Genomic DNA, 14,125 nt, shown 5'->3' on the forward strand with positions numbered 1-14,125 from the left:
CTAGAAGGTAACACCCACGCACAGGATATCAATGTGAGTCAATGCCCTGTATAGCTATCCTTATCTCAACCAGCAAAAACCCTTGTTCCTTCCTATTATTGCTTATACTCTCTCTACAACAAAATTAGAAATAAGGGCAAAATAGTTTCTGCTGGGTACTGGGGGGGGAGAGGGAGGGGGCGGAGTAGGTGGTAAGGGAGGAGGTGGGGGCAGGAGGGAGAAATGAACCAAGCCTTGTATGCACATATGAATAATAAAAGAAAAATGAAAAAAAAAAAAGAAGAGTAAAGACTTCTGGATCATACATTTATATCAAGCAGAAGGTATGCATCACACTGGGGGACTGAATGACCAAATTGACAAAATGATAATGGCATTTCACATTAGCCGGACTTTGTCATTGGCCACTCTAAAACTTGCACATATGGCATCTTAATAAAACAAAAAATTGACAGAAATGGAAACTACATAGGAGCCAATAAATACATTTAAGCTTACCAAGATTGATCTAGTTACTGCTGCCTCTGAAAGTCTAACCTAGCTTGAAAGGAAGTACCTGTGGTTCCTCCTTACAGGTATAGATGCCTATTTCATGTATGGGGTTGCATTTCCTGCCCACAGAGCCTCAGCCAACACCACCACAATCATAGCATTTGAGCAGGGAAAGATGACTGTACAGCAAAGGAAATAACCTGTTCGAGTGATTTGAGTTTATCATGACCAGAGGACCCATGGGGTGTATCCAGAAGTAGCAAGCCCCAAAGCTGTAGCAGCCTTCTAAAAGGACACATGAATTCCCAGTTCAGAAGCAACATTCTCAATGGGCATGGTGCCATCTTTAGGATGCAGCATAGGCTATACACAGCTAAGTCTTCAATAAGAATTCTTGGGTTCAAAAACCAGGGGAGTTGGGAAACAGGAGTGGCCCTGGTGATGATGCATGAAGAATTTTGTTTCCTATCTTCGCAACTCTGTGGTCTGCAGTACTGGAAGTTTGATCTTGCCAGGAGACACAAGAAGCATCACATTGACAAGATGTAGCAGTAGCTGTGTTTCTCTAATAAACTTCTTGCACAAAAAATTCTGTTTTGGGGTCTGCTTCTCAAAGGACCTAAACTAAAAGCTATTTTTTTATTAAGTTCTGTTTTCTTTAAATGTAATGACCTCAGAATGGGGACAGGATATTTGGATCCCAAACTAGTCATATATATGCTCTTGGTACCAGATCACAAGAAATTCTCAAATTTCTAGCAATACTTTTAGAAATCTTAATAATTTATATGAATGTGTATGTGTGCATCATTTGTTAGCCCCTTACAAATTTGTTATTTTTCAGGTGGAAGAATTCTTTGCTTCAAAAGCTATCTTGGCTCTACAGACTTTCAAAATCCTGTCTTTCTTCCATTTAAAAAGTAATAGATCTTCATTTGAAAATAATAATGAAATTAAAAATTTTTAAATTAGATAGGGATTAAGAAAGGAGTAAAAGGGTATCTATATTGATTAAATTTAAAAATTCAGCAATAAGAGGAATTACTACATAATAATATGGGTAAACCTCAAGAACATTGTGAAAGGAGCTAGATACAAGAATATATTCTGTATAACTCCATTTTTATTGAACTCTAGAAAAGGTGAATCTTATCTATGGTGGCAGAAAGTTCTTCAGTGATGATCTAGAATTGGGACTGAGTGCAAAAGGACACAAAGGAATATGGAATATGGGAGAGATTAAATGTTCTTTAAAGTAGTCATTAAATATATGGGTGCATATACTTATCAAAGCTCATTAAACTTTGCACTTAAAATGGGTACATTTTGAGCTGGGTCTGTGGCTCAAGTGGTACATTACTTGCCTGACATGTGCAAGCTCTGGGTTCAATCCCCAGCATCAACAAAGGGGGAAAAAATGCCTTAATATCATTGCTTTAAAAAACACACTTGAGGGCTGGGCATTGTGGCTCACAACTGTAATCCCAGCTAGGTCAGCCCAGGCAAAAAAGTTAGCAAGATTCTCATCTCAACAAAAAAAGTCAGGTTTGGTAGCATGCACCTGTGATCCCAGCTATGTGAGATGCCTAGGTATAGGAAGATCCCAGTCCCAGGCTGCCCAGGGCAAAAGGCAAGATCTACTTTAAAAAAATAATAACCTAAAGCAAAAAAGGTATGCAGACATGGCCCAAGTGGCAAAGCACTTGTCTAGCAAGGCCCTGAGTTCAAAACTCAATACCACCACACACACAAACACAACAAACTTGATTTCCAACTTTGGATGAGACTTGGCTCAAAATATCCTGCTTCATCCACCATCTTTTCTCATACAGATTTGCAATACCCTTCTGACTATGTTCCCTTTAGGGAATCAAGGCTTCTCTCCAGTCTGCTCCTCACTCTGCATCCAGAATAGTATCACTTAAAGAAAATGTGATGTCATTCTCAATAATCCCCATTCTTCTCTTCTTCCCATGGGTTCAATCAGAGAAAGAGAACCACTTAGATACAGATACTTGTTATAGGGATTAGACATTACCCAATTGTAAAAGCTGTTTAAAAGGTTTCTGTAGACATGTTATGTTGTTCATCTGCTAGATTCTGATGCTGGAGTTTGAAGTCCAACACCACATGGAGTTGGGAAGGGAAGACAAATGTAAAGGGACTGCTGAGAAACAGTTGAATAAATGTGAATGGGAATTACAAATGACTATAGGTAGATGAATACTTGGCTGAAGTGTTAGGTATTCAGAGGACAAAGCACTATAACCAAGATCAGTGGGTAGGCAATATATGTAGCCCATTAAAATGTGGAAAACTCTACTAATTACTACAGAAATACATTCCATTAATCCTTTTTTACAATATACCATTACAACAAAAACTTTCTTAGTTTGAGTCACCTAGAAAGCAGAACCTGAGAAAAGGTGGTCTGCTTGGGAGACGATTTCTGGGAATACGATTAAAATCAGCAGAGGAACAGTGAGAAGGAAAAAAAAAAAAGGAAAGGGGGTATTATTAAGCTGGTTAATGCTGTGGACAACTGAAACTACATTTCACTGGGGACCCTCTGAGGAACTGTGTAGAAGGGTAGCTGTCTCTGAAAGAAGGGGTGTCAACTGCCATCCCTTACTGGTTGATAGTCACTTCCGGGGAACTTCCCCCTTCCCATTTCAGCACTTCCAGCCTTCTGGGGATGAATGAGATCCTTTGGATTTAGAGAAATCTCCAGGACAGAAAAGTAGCAGAACCACCACAACTTGTGGGAGGTTGGGAGAACACAGGATAGTACCGTAGCTGCAATGAGGTTAGACGTGGGCAGAGGGGAGTGGCCTGAGAGACCAACAATTTCTGTTACAAAGATCTTGGGGTCCATTAATCATGAGGTGCCAGCATAAATACAAGAAAGGTAAGAAATGGTGAGAGAAATGGTAACTTAGAAGTTTATGAAATTCCATTACTTTGCTGAGTTACAGTGTGGATAATACAAAGAACCAAGGATCCAAATAGGTTAAGGGGTAAACAGATCATTACTGGCTGTCAGCTACACTCAAAGAATGCTGATCAATAATGCAATCTTCCAATTACACCACATTACTTCCTATATATTGTATGTGAGTGGTGTACCTAGAGCAGCCCTGCCTACCACAAAGCAACTACTCTGTAAATGTCTGTGAAAAGAACAAGAATAGATGAGAAATATCAAACAAAGTTGTTTCTACTAGGAAAACAAAGATCAGCAGTTCTCATGTGCAGGTTATTTTAACCCTCAGAAAACATTTGGCAATGTCTACAGACACTTCTGATTATGACCATTAGGGAAGGAGTTTCTATTGGAATCTAGTAGGGAGACCAGGATGCTGTTAAACAGCAACAAAAAAATTATCCTACACCAAAGATCAATTGTGACAAGACTGAAAACCTCTAGCACAAATAAAGGGTATCTGGGTATTGATATGTAAATCTGTGCATGTGCATATTATGTTTATACTTATGCATTTAAAAGCCAATGTTTAATTAGAAATGACTTGTCTACATGCCAGCAATACAAAGTGTTGCGTTAGTGCCTCCAAAACCAAAGGAATTTGTGAGTCCAATACATCTTTTCTCAGTTTTCCACTCCTGTGCCTTTAGTGGAACATAATTGAGATCAAATTCTGGTTCTGTACAATCCAGATTTAAAGTTGGTGGTAGTTTCCGGTGATAACAAGCTAGTGCAGTAAAAGCTGCCTCAACAGCCCCCGCAGCCCCCAGCAGATGTCCTGTGGCTCCCTTTGTTGAGGAAACTGCAAGAGCATAAGCGTGATCTTTAAAGAGACTCTTGATAGCTTTGTTTTCAGCAGCATCACCCAACGGCGTGGAAGTAGCATGTGCATTGACATAAGATATCTCTTCAGGTTGTACACCTGCGTCTCTTACGGCAGCAGACATGCATCTAGTAAGAAAAGAAATGAAATTTATCAGAACTAAGTTCAGTGGGATTGTTTGTTTTGTTTTGGTGAGACTGGAGTTTGAACTCCCGGCTTTGCGCTTACAAAGCAACCACGCTACTAAGCCACACTTCCAGTCCATTTTGCTCTGGTTTTTCTGGAGAAGGATCTTGTGAATTGTTTGTCCAGGGTGTCCTTAAACTGCAATCCTTCTGATCTCAGCTTCCCAAAGTAGCTAGGATTACAAGCATAACCCACCAGTGCCTGGCCTAAATTTAATAGGAGGTTCTTTAACTGGATGGCTTTATGAGAATGAAACAAAAATATCTGAGTACACTGGATGAACACAATCTTGGATTATCACTTGAGTTAGGATGACATCTGCATGAAAATGTTATACCCACTACCTTGGACTGGCTCATCACCATGAGTTAAACACATTAACCTGGCACTATATCAACTTAAATAAAATGTAATTCCATTAATTTGAAGTGCCATTTCTCCTTGGGGGAAAAACAAACCCGATGTTGACTCAAGACTAGAATTTTCCTTCTAGGAATTTTTTATGAGGGTGGAATTTAAAATATAAAGATGTAAATCTATGTTTAAAGTTTTCTTTTGAATTTAAATGTAAAAGTTGTCATAATTCCCAACAACCTACTTCTTCAGTGCTTTAAGTAACCTTTCAAAATCCTCTTTATTAAGTCTATAAGAATTCTAAGTAAATGTAGAATTATGAAGTAAAAAAAACCAAATAAATATAAAAAAATTCTCTAGAAGAACCTCTGCAGACCTTCTGAATATCAACCCTCTCCCTTTTTTAGTTTCTGCTCTGTGGGCTGCATGTTTGTTAGCAGACAACTCAGTATAATTTGAGGGGTGCTGAAAGGTTTCTCCTATTCTGCATCTAGCTAGATACTATGATTGACATGACTAGCATAGTAACGTATGGGTTAGTAAACTGTGGCTCTGGACAAATGCCTACTTTTGTAAATATGCATTAGAAGACATTGGTGTCCATTCATTTACCTACTATTGTCTATAACTGTTTTCATACTACAATGTCAGAGTAGTTACAACAGAGACCACAAAGCCAAATATGCTACTATTTGTCCCTTTACAGAAAAGGTTTGCTAACTTGTGGCTAATTAGATATGATCTAAGAAAGAAAGCTAAGAATTAACATACTGCCAAGAACCTTCTTTAAAATCATAATTCATTATTTATCTCTCTAATACCAATAGTTTCTTTACAAAATGTGGTCTTTAGAGGCCAGTAGCATTACCCTAGGAGTTTGTTAGAAATTCAGAATCTTTTGGGAGCCACTGGCTCACACCTTTAATCCTAGCTACTTGGGAGGCTAAGATCAGGAGGATTATGGTTCAAGGTCAGCCCAGGCAAATAGTTCACAAGACTTCATCTCCAAAATAACAGAGCAAAATGGACTGTGGCTCAAGTGGTACAGCATTTGCTTTGCAAGCATAAAGGCCTGAGTCCAAACTCTAGCCCCACAAAAAAAAAAAAGAAACACAGAATCTCAAGGGTTACCCTAAACCAATAGTCGGAATCAGCATTTTAGTAAGACCCTTGAGTGATTAAAGGTTGAAAAGTAGTTTTGAAAAGAACAGATGACTGAAATGGAACACAAACCAGAGACATCTAGAAAAGCTGTCTTTATTGTCCAGGTCTGATAATGGGACAAAGAGGAAGATTGAGGGAGTGAGCATACTGATGCACCAATGGAGCAGGGGAAACTGAAGATAGTCTTCTTCGCAACTTTTTGGCCTTGACTAAAGTACAGTTTTATAGGGATGTACACATTTTTTCAAATATTTAAAGCAAACAAGTAAAAAATACTTTGTTTAGTCTGAAATGGAAAGACACAGAGATATTAGAGACCAAGACCACATATTACAATTTTCTCTAATTTGAGACTCCAATAAAATGTCTTGTATAAAAACCCATTTTGGATTTTTGGTCCAATGGCAGTACAGGAATTTGAACTTAAGGCCTTGTGCTCACTAGGCAGGCACTCTACCACTTGAATCACTCCACTAGCCCTTTTAAGTGTTGCTATTTCTGAGACAGGGTCTCACTTTATGCCTACAGCCTAGCCTAGACAATGATTCTCTCTAGGCTTCCCCACATAGCTGGGTTGACAGATGCATACCACATACAGCACACAGCCTTTGGCTGAGATGGGGTCTCCTGAACTTTTTGCCAGGGCTGACCTCAAACCTCCATCCTCCCTCCCAATCTCCACTTCCCAAGTAACTAGGATTACAGGTTTGAGCCACTGCAACCAGCTGAAAAAAAAAACATTTTGAGCAAAATGACCAATCTTTTACCTTAAGGCACCTTCTCCTTCAGGATCAGGGGCAGTTATGTGACCAGCATCCCCTGAGAGTCCATAACCCAAAACTTCTGCATAGATACGGGCCCTTCTTTGAACAGCATGTTCATATTCTTCCAGCACTAGCACAGCAGCACCTTCTCCCATTACAAAACCATCTCTTTTTGGATGAAATGGTCGACATGCCAACTTAGGATCTGAGTTTGTGCTCAGAGCACGGGCTCTGCAAAATCCAGCAAGAGATAAAGGACTAATACAAGAATCTGTTCCTCCAGCCACCATCACATCAGCATCACCATGGGCTATAAATTTAAAAGAGTCTCCCACAGCATGAGCTCCTGTGGTACAGGCTGTGGATACTGCATGATTAGGGCCCTTGAGTTTATATCGAATGCTGACTTGGCCTGCTGCCATATTGATCAGAATCTTAGGGACAAAGAAAGGGCTGACTTTATTATAACCTTTTGTCTGAAACATCAAAGCAATTTCAGAAACAACTTCAAGAGGAACCATGCCCATACCAATTGCAACACCAGTAGCTACTTGATCAGCTTCTGACTGAGGATGCCAGCCGGAATCTTTCAGAGCTAACTCTGCTGCCCCTATGGCCATGATGGTGGGAGAAGACATTGTCTTGATATCTGATTTGGACACAAAATTTTCTTCACTGAACTGACCTTCAGCAAGACCTCTTGGCACAAAAGCAGCAACACTGCAAGGGATACTCTTATACTCTTCACCAAGCAGTGAAACAATTCCACTTTCTCCTCGAAGAAGACCATCCCACACCAGCTGAGTTCCGACACCAAGAGGAGTCACGAGGCCAATGCCTGTAATGACAACCCGCCTATGCAATCTGGATATCGGCCCAGTTCCAAAAAATCTTTTATTTCTTATTAATTGCTGGCATAATCTTGAATATAGATGAGTGCTTGTAATTTTTAGGAAATTCTGTAAGCAGTTTGACAACATGGTTGAGATTCAGATGACCAGGAACATTCCTGTAACAGACAACATGGATAGGAAATATTCACTATTTAAATAGCTTAAGGATCTAACAATAGCTGAGGTGTTCTTTTGACTGTTTGATTGAGTTGCTAATTGAGCACAGATAAAATAACACCATTTTAATTTATACTTTATCATGAAACCACACAACTGATCTTAACTTCCTTTTTTGGCTCCAGGTCAAAGAGAATTGATAATTCACTTGATGTCTTAAAATAGATACAATGGTAAGTATCAAGGTATCCTGTACCTGGTATGGACTGCAGAAGCATCCATTTTCAGGATTACTGAGGATTTATTCTAAATATTTCTGGTGTCAATGGCACAGAAAATGTAACAGGTACTTAAACTGCTTTTGTTGAAAAACACTGACTTCTTCCTTGGGCCCACAAATTAACTAAAAGCAGGAGAAAAAACATGGAATCTCTGCCTTCGTTTTGTATTTGTCTTTGTGCGAAGCCATTTTCTCTACAATCACTTTGCAATCACCTAGGATTACAGCAAAGACAAAACTGATAACATCTTCATGACAAGGGACAGAGCTACTCTTAACAGTAGAATCTCCTCAGGATTTACCATCTGCCTCAGCGACGGTGACTCTGGATTACAACTTCAGGAACCACTCCCAGAACAAGAACTAAGATAATGCCCAACCAGACCTGTGAATGGGTCTGTTTAACTCTGCATACTTTTTGTAATTCTTTGTCTGTACCCCAAAGATGACTTAAGATGGGCTGAGTGCTTACTTTGCCTCTTCCCATCTGGCTGTATAATAAATCTCCTTTCTCCGCCATTCACCACTACTATCTATTTGGTGTACAGGGGCAAGTGGCTAGGACCTGGCTTTGGAAGCCCAGAAATTGGGCACTTGGATCCAAAACTCCGATTTCAATAACACACTTGTGGGCCCATTCCTACAGGTGGGGTAAGCCGGATAGTCTAGGCCATCCAGGACCAAGGGCCCAGGACCCACATGGGTTGAGAATCCACTGACATACTAAGGTTGTGGAGGAGCAAGGGGAAGAACCTCTACACCCCTATAAACTCCAATCGAGCAGTATGAGTTCGGAAGAGGTTAAGCCTAATGAAGCACTCCAGGGGTACAGCAGTGCAGCCGTCTGCCTGCATTGCCTCTCAAGCATCTACACACACATACACACACGGCGAAAGCAAGGCGAAACAAAGGAAATGGCACTCGGGGCTCGGACCTCCCCTCAAATTCAACCCCGACGAGATTTGCGGGTGAGGAACGCAGTAAAAGAGGACTAGGCAGCTGATACCTGTAACCGGGTTGGCGCCTGCCCCTCGACCACAGTCCTGCGCGCTGACGCCGGCGTGCGCGTGCGCACTCGCAGCCGCACGCACGTACAGCCGCACGCACGCACGCACGCGTCGTGCCGGAGCGTGCTTCAGTGGGCTGACCTTGTGCCGCGTCCCCTTGTCGGAGTTGGAACGGCCCCAGGTGGCCCGGGTTTGGCCAACTGTTGTAGCGACTGTTCTCGGGGACTTCACTGACCCGCGCACTCTCGAGCACGGGTGTGGTAGCACCGTCGCCCATCGCCAAGGTCTTTCGAGGGCGATGATAGTGGCAGTGTTCCCGAGGATAGAAGGAACACCAATGACTTCCACTGAAATCCCAAAAGAGGAAAGTCCTCAGCCGAAGATTTACTACAGTGCTTCACACAGTTATACTCATGCAAAATAATGGAACTAACCTAAATGCCAAACATCAGGAAGTTGGTTGAGTAATTTATGCTATATCCAAACGGCATGCAGCTATTTATAATAATTTTATAGGTGAATATTTATTAATGCGCAAAGATAATGACTTTGTTAGGAGATGTAAGTTATAAAACAATACAATAATTTTTAAAGGTCTGTAAAGACGTACAATGATTGTGATGCTCTCCCTTTTTTCTGAGTATTTTTAAGTAAACAAATAGTGATTTTATAATAAAACTTTTTACTCTTAAAAATTGTTGCTGCTTCCTGGGTCTGTGGGCAAAATACCACACCCAATGTCTTAACAGGAATGGAAACCAGAATAGAGACATTCACAAATGCATGAGTATTCATTAAGTTTATGTGCTCACAGCTGGCTGTGAATCTGCACAGGGAAAATACAACATGGAAATATAAAAAAGCAAGAAGTCCGCAAGGTAGTATTCATTTTTAGATAAAGGGTTGAGCATACATACAGTCTGTATCTGAACATTCTAGACATATTTATGTTTACTTTTGACTGATCCACTTGAAGCCATTGTTTCCAAGTACAGTACTTTCCCCCTTTTGCAACCTGTAGAAAAGAATTTGGGTCAAGCTTAGCTTTTTCTTGGTTACTTCTGGATTTAAGTGAGTGTCTAAATAGCGTACTTTGGCCATGAGCCATCATTGATCTCAGGCCTATCCACTTCTTATTATGACCCTCATTCATGAAAATAGTGTTACTTCAAGAATTAAACATGTAGTTACATAAAACTCAAAGTTGATAGGTAAGAAGTACCCAAACTTGCTCTTTTTTCATTGTTGCACTGTACTTTTAAATAATATGAAAAGACCTCCAATATTTTTTTTGAAGCTTAACTCATATGAAAGTTTTAGTGTGCTCTTGTTTTTCTTTTGTAATACAATTTTTTTAAATCTCTTTGAATAAGCAGTGATAAATCAATTAAAATCTTGTAAAAGGTAAAAAGATCCATCATTTTTATTTCTATCTCTGATCATTTTTACTTTCATCTGGAAAGTGGTGGGAAATTGTATATCTTAATAGCTGTATATGTGTTAATACCATATTTTTTTCTATAATGCCATAGTGTTTTCTTGCACCCAAATCAACAAATCTTTACCTATCATATTCTCCTGTTAAGGTCTCTGAAGTTTACCTTAAATTTTTTGTAATCTGATTCAAAAGTATCATTCCAAATATAGCTCTGATTTTTTATTGAATATGCTTTATCCAGAAAGTTGATCCTCTCACTTTTTGGTTTTGGATGCTGGGGTATCAACCCCAGGGCTTTGAGCATGCTAGGCAAGTGTTTTACCACTGAGTTACACCCCAGGATTATTATTTCTTGATTGAACCTAACTTTTTTCATCTCTATTCCCTTTTCTTGTATTTTCAACAAATTTTCCTTTTTCTCCTACCTTACTGCTAGAAGGTGGAATACAAAAGAATCCGTAGAGAGACAGCCATGGAAACAAATATGTGCAAACTACTGAAACAGGTGCTATGATAGTAAAATAGAATAGAATTAGTAACTACCATAACACAGAGGGGACAGTGAGGTCAAAGTCAGGAAAGGCTTCAAAGAAGAAATTCTTGAACTGCATCTTAGAATGAGAAATGGCTTACGTCTATAATCCTAGCTACTCAGGAGGCAGAGATCAGGAGGGTCATAGTTCAAGGCCAGCCCTAGGCAAATAGTTTGTGAGACCCTGTCTTCAAAATACCCAACACAAAAAAGGGATGGTGGAGTGGGTCAAGCAGAAAGAGCACCTGCCTAGCAAGCGTGACACCCTGAGTTCAAACCCCAGTGCCAGCAAAAAAAAAAAAAACATTTCTCCAAGCTGTTCAGTATGACCAAGGTCAAATTTGAGGTGTGAGGCAAAGCAACAGTAAAAGCATGAGAGCAAGGCAGGGGCCAGATCACAAAAGCCTTGGGTATCATGCTGAGGTCTTTAGATTTGATCCTATAGGCCAGACATCATATCACTCTTTTATCGAATCTTTAAATTCCCTTTAAAGGGCATGGTAAATTCATTCATAGGGTCTCCCCTAACTTCTTTTGGTCTTGAACAAATCCATTTCATACATTAAGCCTTGGTTCCTAACACCATTTGACTAGAATATGGGCAGAGGGACCATAGAAAACTTTTTACCAGGAGAGTAACATATCAGATGCATGTGATTTGTGATCGAAAGATCACAAATGCAACAGCATATGGAGTAGATTGGAAGGGTATGGAAATAGATATAGGGAACAAAATTAAGAATGGATAAAAGGTTATGAGACCATGAACTAAGGCAGTGACAAGGAGGAAAGATGCAGGGCTTCTTGAGAAGGAAACATTGCTGGGATATTGCTTGTGATTGCTGAGGGTTCTCTCACAACTGGGAAGCCTTCCCCTTCCTTACCTCGTTAACCTCTCATTTAAGGATTCTGGTCAAATTCTCCCACCTCCAAGATGTTTTCCTTCTTCTAAAAGAGTGCTTCTCAAACTTTACTGTGCATTGAAATCACCTAAAAGGCCTGTTACTACAGAAATTGTTTGGCTCCACCTTTGAAAAAATGAGGCTTTGGAATATTTTCTGGCAACTTTCCTGGTGATGCTGATGTGGCTACCCCAAACTCATACGATTTCCATGAAAGTGGGGACCATGTTTACATCCTTCATTGCTCATAGTGCTTGGCAGTTAGTAGTCACTTCATAGATACTAGGTGAATAAGGAATAAGTGAATTATGAAATGAATGAATAAACACATACCCTTACACCCTTACCATAGCTAATATACATGTATTTTTTTAGTATTTTCTTACCAAATGATTTTTTTTCTTTTTACAATAATTTTTCTTTTGCCAGCAGAAGGGCTAGCTGTGTATACATTATAATCATTAGTTTTTGTCTTCGCTGTTATATTAAAAAGCCTCTATGCTGTTTGCCTCAGACTGCATATAGCAGGCACTGAATGTTGGTTAATCACTCGCTACAACCACACAATAGCCGATCACTACACAGTTCCTGAGTGGCTTCATCTTTCTGATGGTCATTATTAAGATCTACATTTTCTTTTTCTTTTTTGTTTTTTTTTTGGCAGTACTGGGTTTTGAACTTAGGGCTTCCCACTTGTAAGGCAGGCACTCTTCTGCTTGAGCTACATTTATAGCTCTAAAGTTCGCGTTTCTTTTTTTTAATGACCAAACTGGTCCTGGAGAAAATTTAGTGGGCTATTTCTTTTTCTATTCCATTTAGTAATAGTGCCACCATGTCTCAACTCTGAAGATGGTTACTTAATAGAGCTGGAATCTTGGAAAAAATCATTATATTGTAACAACAACAACAAAAAGAATAGGAAGTTCAAGACTGATTAAAGGCTAAATCATACTTTCACAGACACAGTCATGGGCATAAAGAGACTAAGGGTAGCTTAAGATATTTAACTTTTCTAAAGGAAACTCTTAAGTGAAAGAAGCAGAGAAAACAGTGAGACAAAGTACCTTATTACAATGAATTCCCTATCCAAAATAGTGCTATCCAAAGAGCTCGTAGTCAAGAACTTTTTCCCATAAAGCCTAAAACGTTTACTATCTGGCCTTTTCCAGTTGACCTCAGTCCTAAGGGATGGAAGGATACTAAAGCCACAGTCTAGTGTCCCTGAGTCGTTATTAACCAGTTATGTGAGCCAGAAGAAAAAAATTACCTTTGTGGTAATTTGAAAATTTGGTTACAGTGCTACTTACACACTATCTGTTGAACATAATCTGCTTGAAGTTGGTCCAAAAACCTAATTACTAAAAACTTGTATTTGGCAGATGAGTGGTAAGTGAAGTGATTGCTCAGAGATGTTGGAAGAAATTTTCAAATATTAAAAACAAGATGGCATATCAAGAATATTTAAAGAGGTTGCACAAATAACATAGGTCAAGAAAAATATTTATTGAAAGGAATTTCTGCACCAAAAGGAAGCCATTGGTAAAATATATTTTACTCTCACCAAAAGGCAGAGGGCTGGATTAAAGAGGTTAGGAAGTTATTTTCTAAGAATAAGGGTTTTTGATCAAATACCATACCTGCTAAACATATACCTGCAAAATACACAATACTTATCCCAAGTATGTGGAATGCAAACTTTTATTCCTTTCTTCCTCCCCCATTTTATTCTGTTATTATTGTGTGTTTTATGTGGGTCACCACACGGTAAACTGAGTCCACAACCCGTTAACACGTTGTAACACACAACTTAAGAAACGCTTCTTTACAGAGGAATCATCGAATTCTGAAAAGAATCCATGCAACAGCAACCCAGCAGGGTTTACAGCCACGGCTTTGTTTTTGAACATTTGTTGCTCCTTCCTTCTGGGGTCTTTCTTGCGCAACTTCGCATTTACTTAGGACAGCTGCAGAGAGCAAGCTGTAAAACTGTCCTATTTGTGGGGAGGGGAAGGAGGTTTAGGTGGTCAGTTGGGCAGGCCCTGAGGGGTCCCAGTACTGCAGCTCCTGCCCGCAGTGCTCTCTCCCGGCCGAGCCCTGCCCCCTCTCACATTAGCCCCGCCCCTCCATGACTAAGCCCCGCCCCCGAGTCCCCGCCCCCCGGCCGCTGCGGAGGCCGCGGCACGCTGAAGC

At 40.0% G+C, this 14,125-nt stretch overlaps 1 protein-coding gene across 1 annotated transcript; it reads right to left on the reverse strand.

Moving 5' to 3' along the window:
* Positions 1–1,584: 1,584 nt before the first annotated feature.
* Positions 1,585–9,129, reverse strand: Oxsm (3-oxoacyl-ACP synthase, mitochondrial). Its single transcript, XM_020180151.2, has 3 exons — positions 9,063–9,129; positions 6,770–7,775; positions 1,585–4,426 (listed from the first exon to the last, which is right to left on the reverse strand). The coding sequence occupies exons 2-3, from the start codon at positions 7,744–7,746 to the stop codon at positions 4,024–4,026; spliced, it is 1,380 nt and encodes a 459-aa protein (XP_020035740.1). The 5' UTR covers positions 7,747–7,775; positions 9,063–9,129; the 3' UTR covers positions 1,585–4,023.
* Between the last annotated feature and the right edge of the window lie 4,996 nt (positions 9,130–14,125).

Source organism: Castor canadensis, chromosome 10 (genome assembly GCF_047511655.1).
Source record: "Castor canadensis chromosome 10, mCasCan1.hap1v2, whole genome shotgun sequence".
Lineage (NCBI taxonomy): Eukaryota > Metazoa > Chordata > Mammalia > Rodentia > Castoridae > Castor > Castor canadensis.

Coding starts and splice junctions, on each gene's coding strand:
- Oxsm (XM_020180151.2), bottom strand. CDS start 7,746: ATGTTGTCAAACTGCTTACAGAATTTCCTAAAAATTACAAGCACTCAT. Junction 4,427..6,769: donor GAAGGAGAAGGTGCCTTAAG/GTAAAAGATTGG, acceptor TTTTCTTACTAG/ATGCATGTCTGCTGCCGTAA.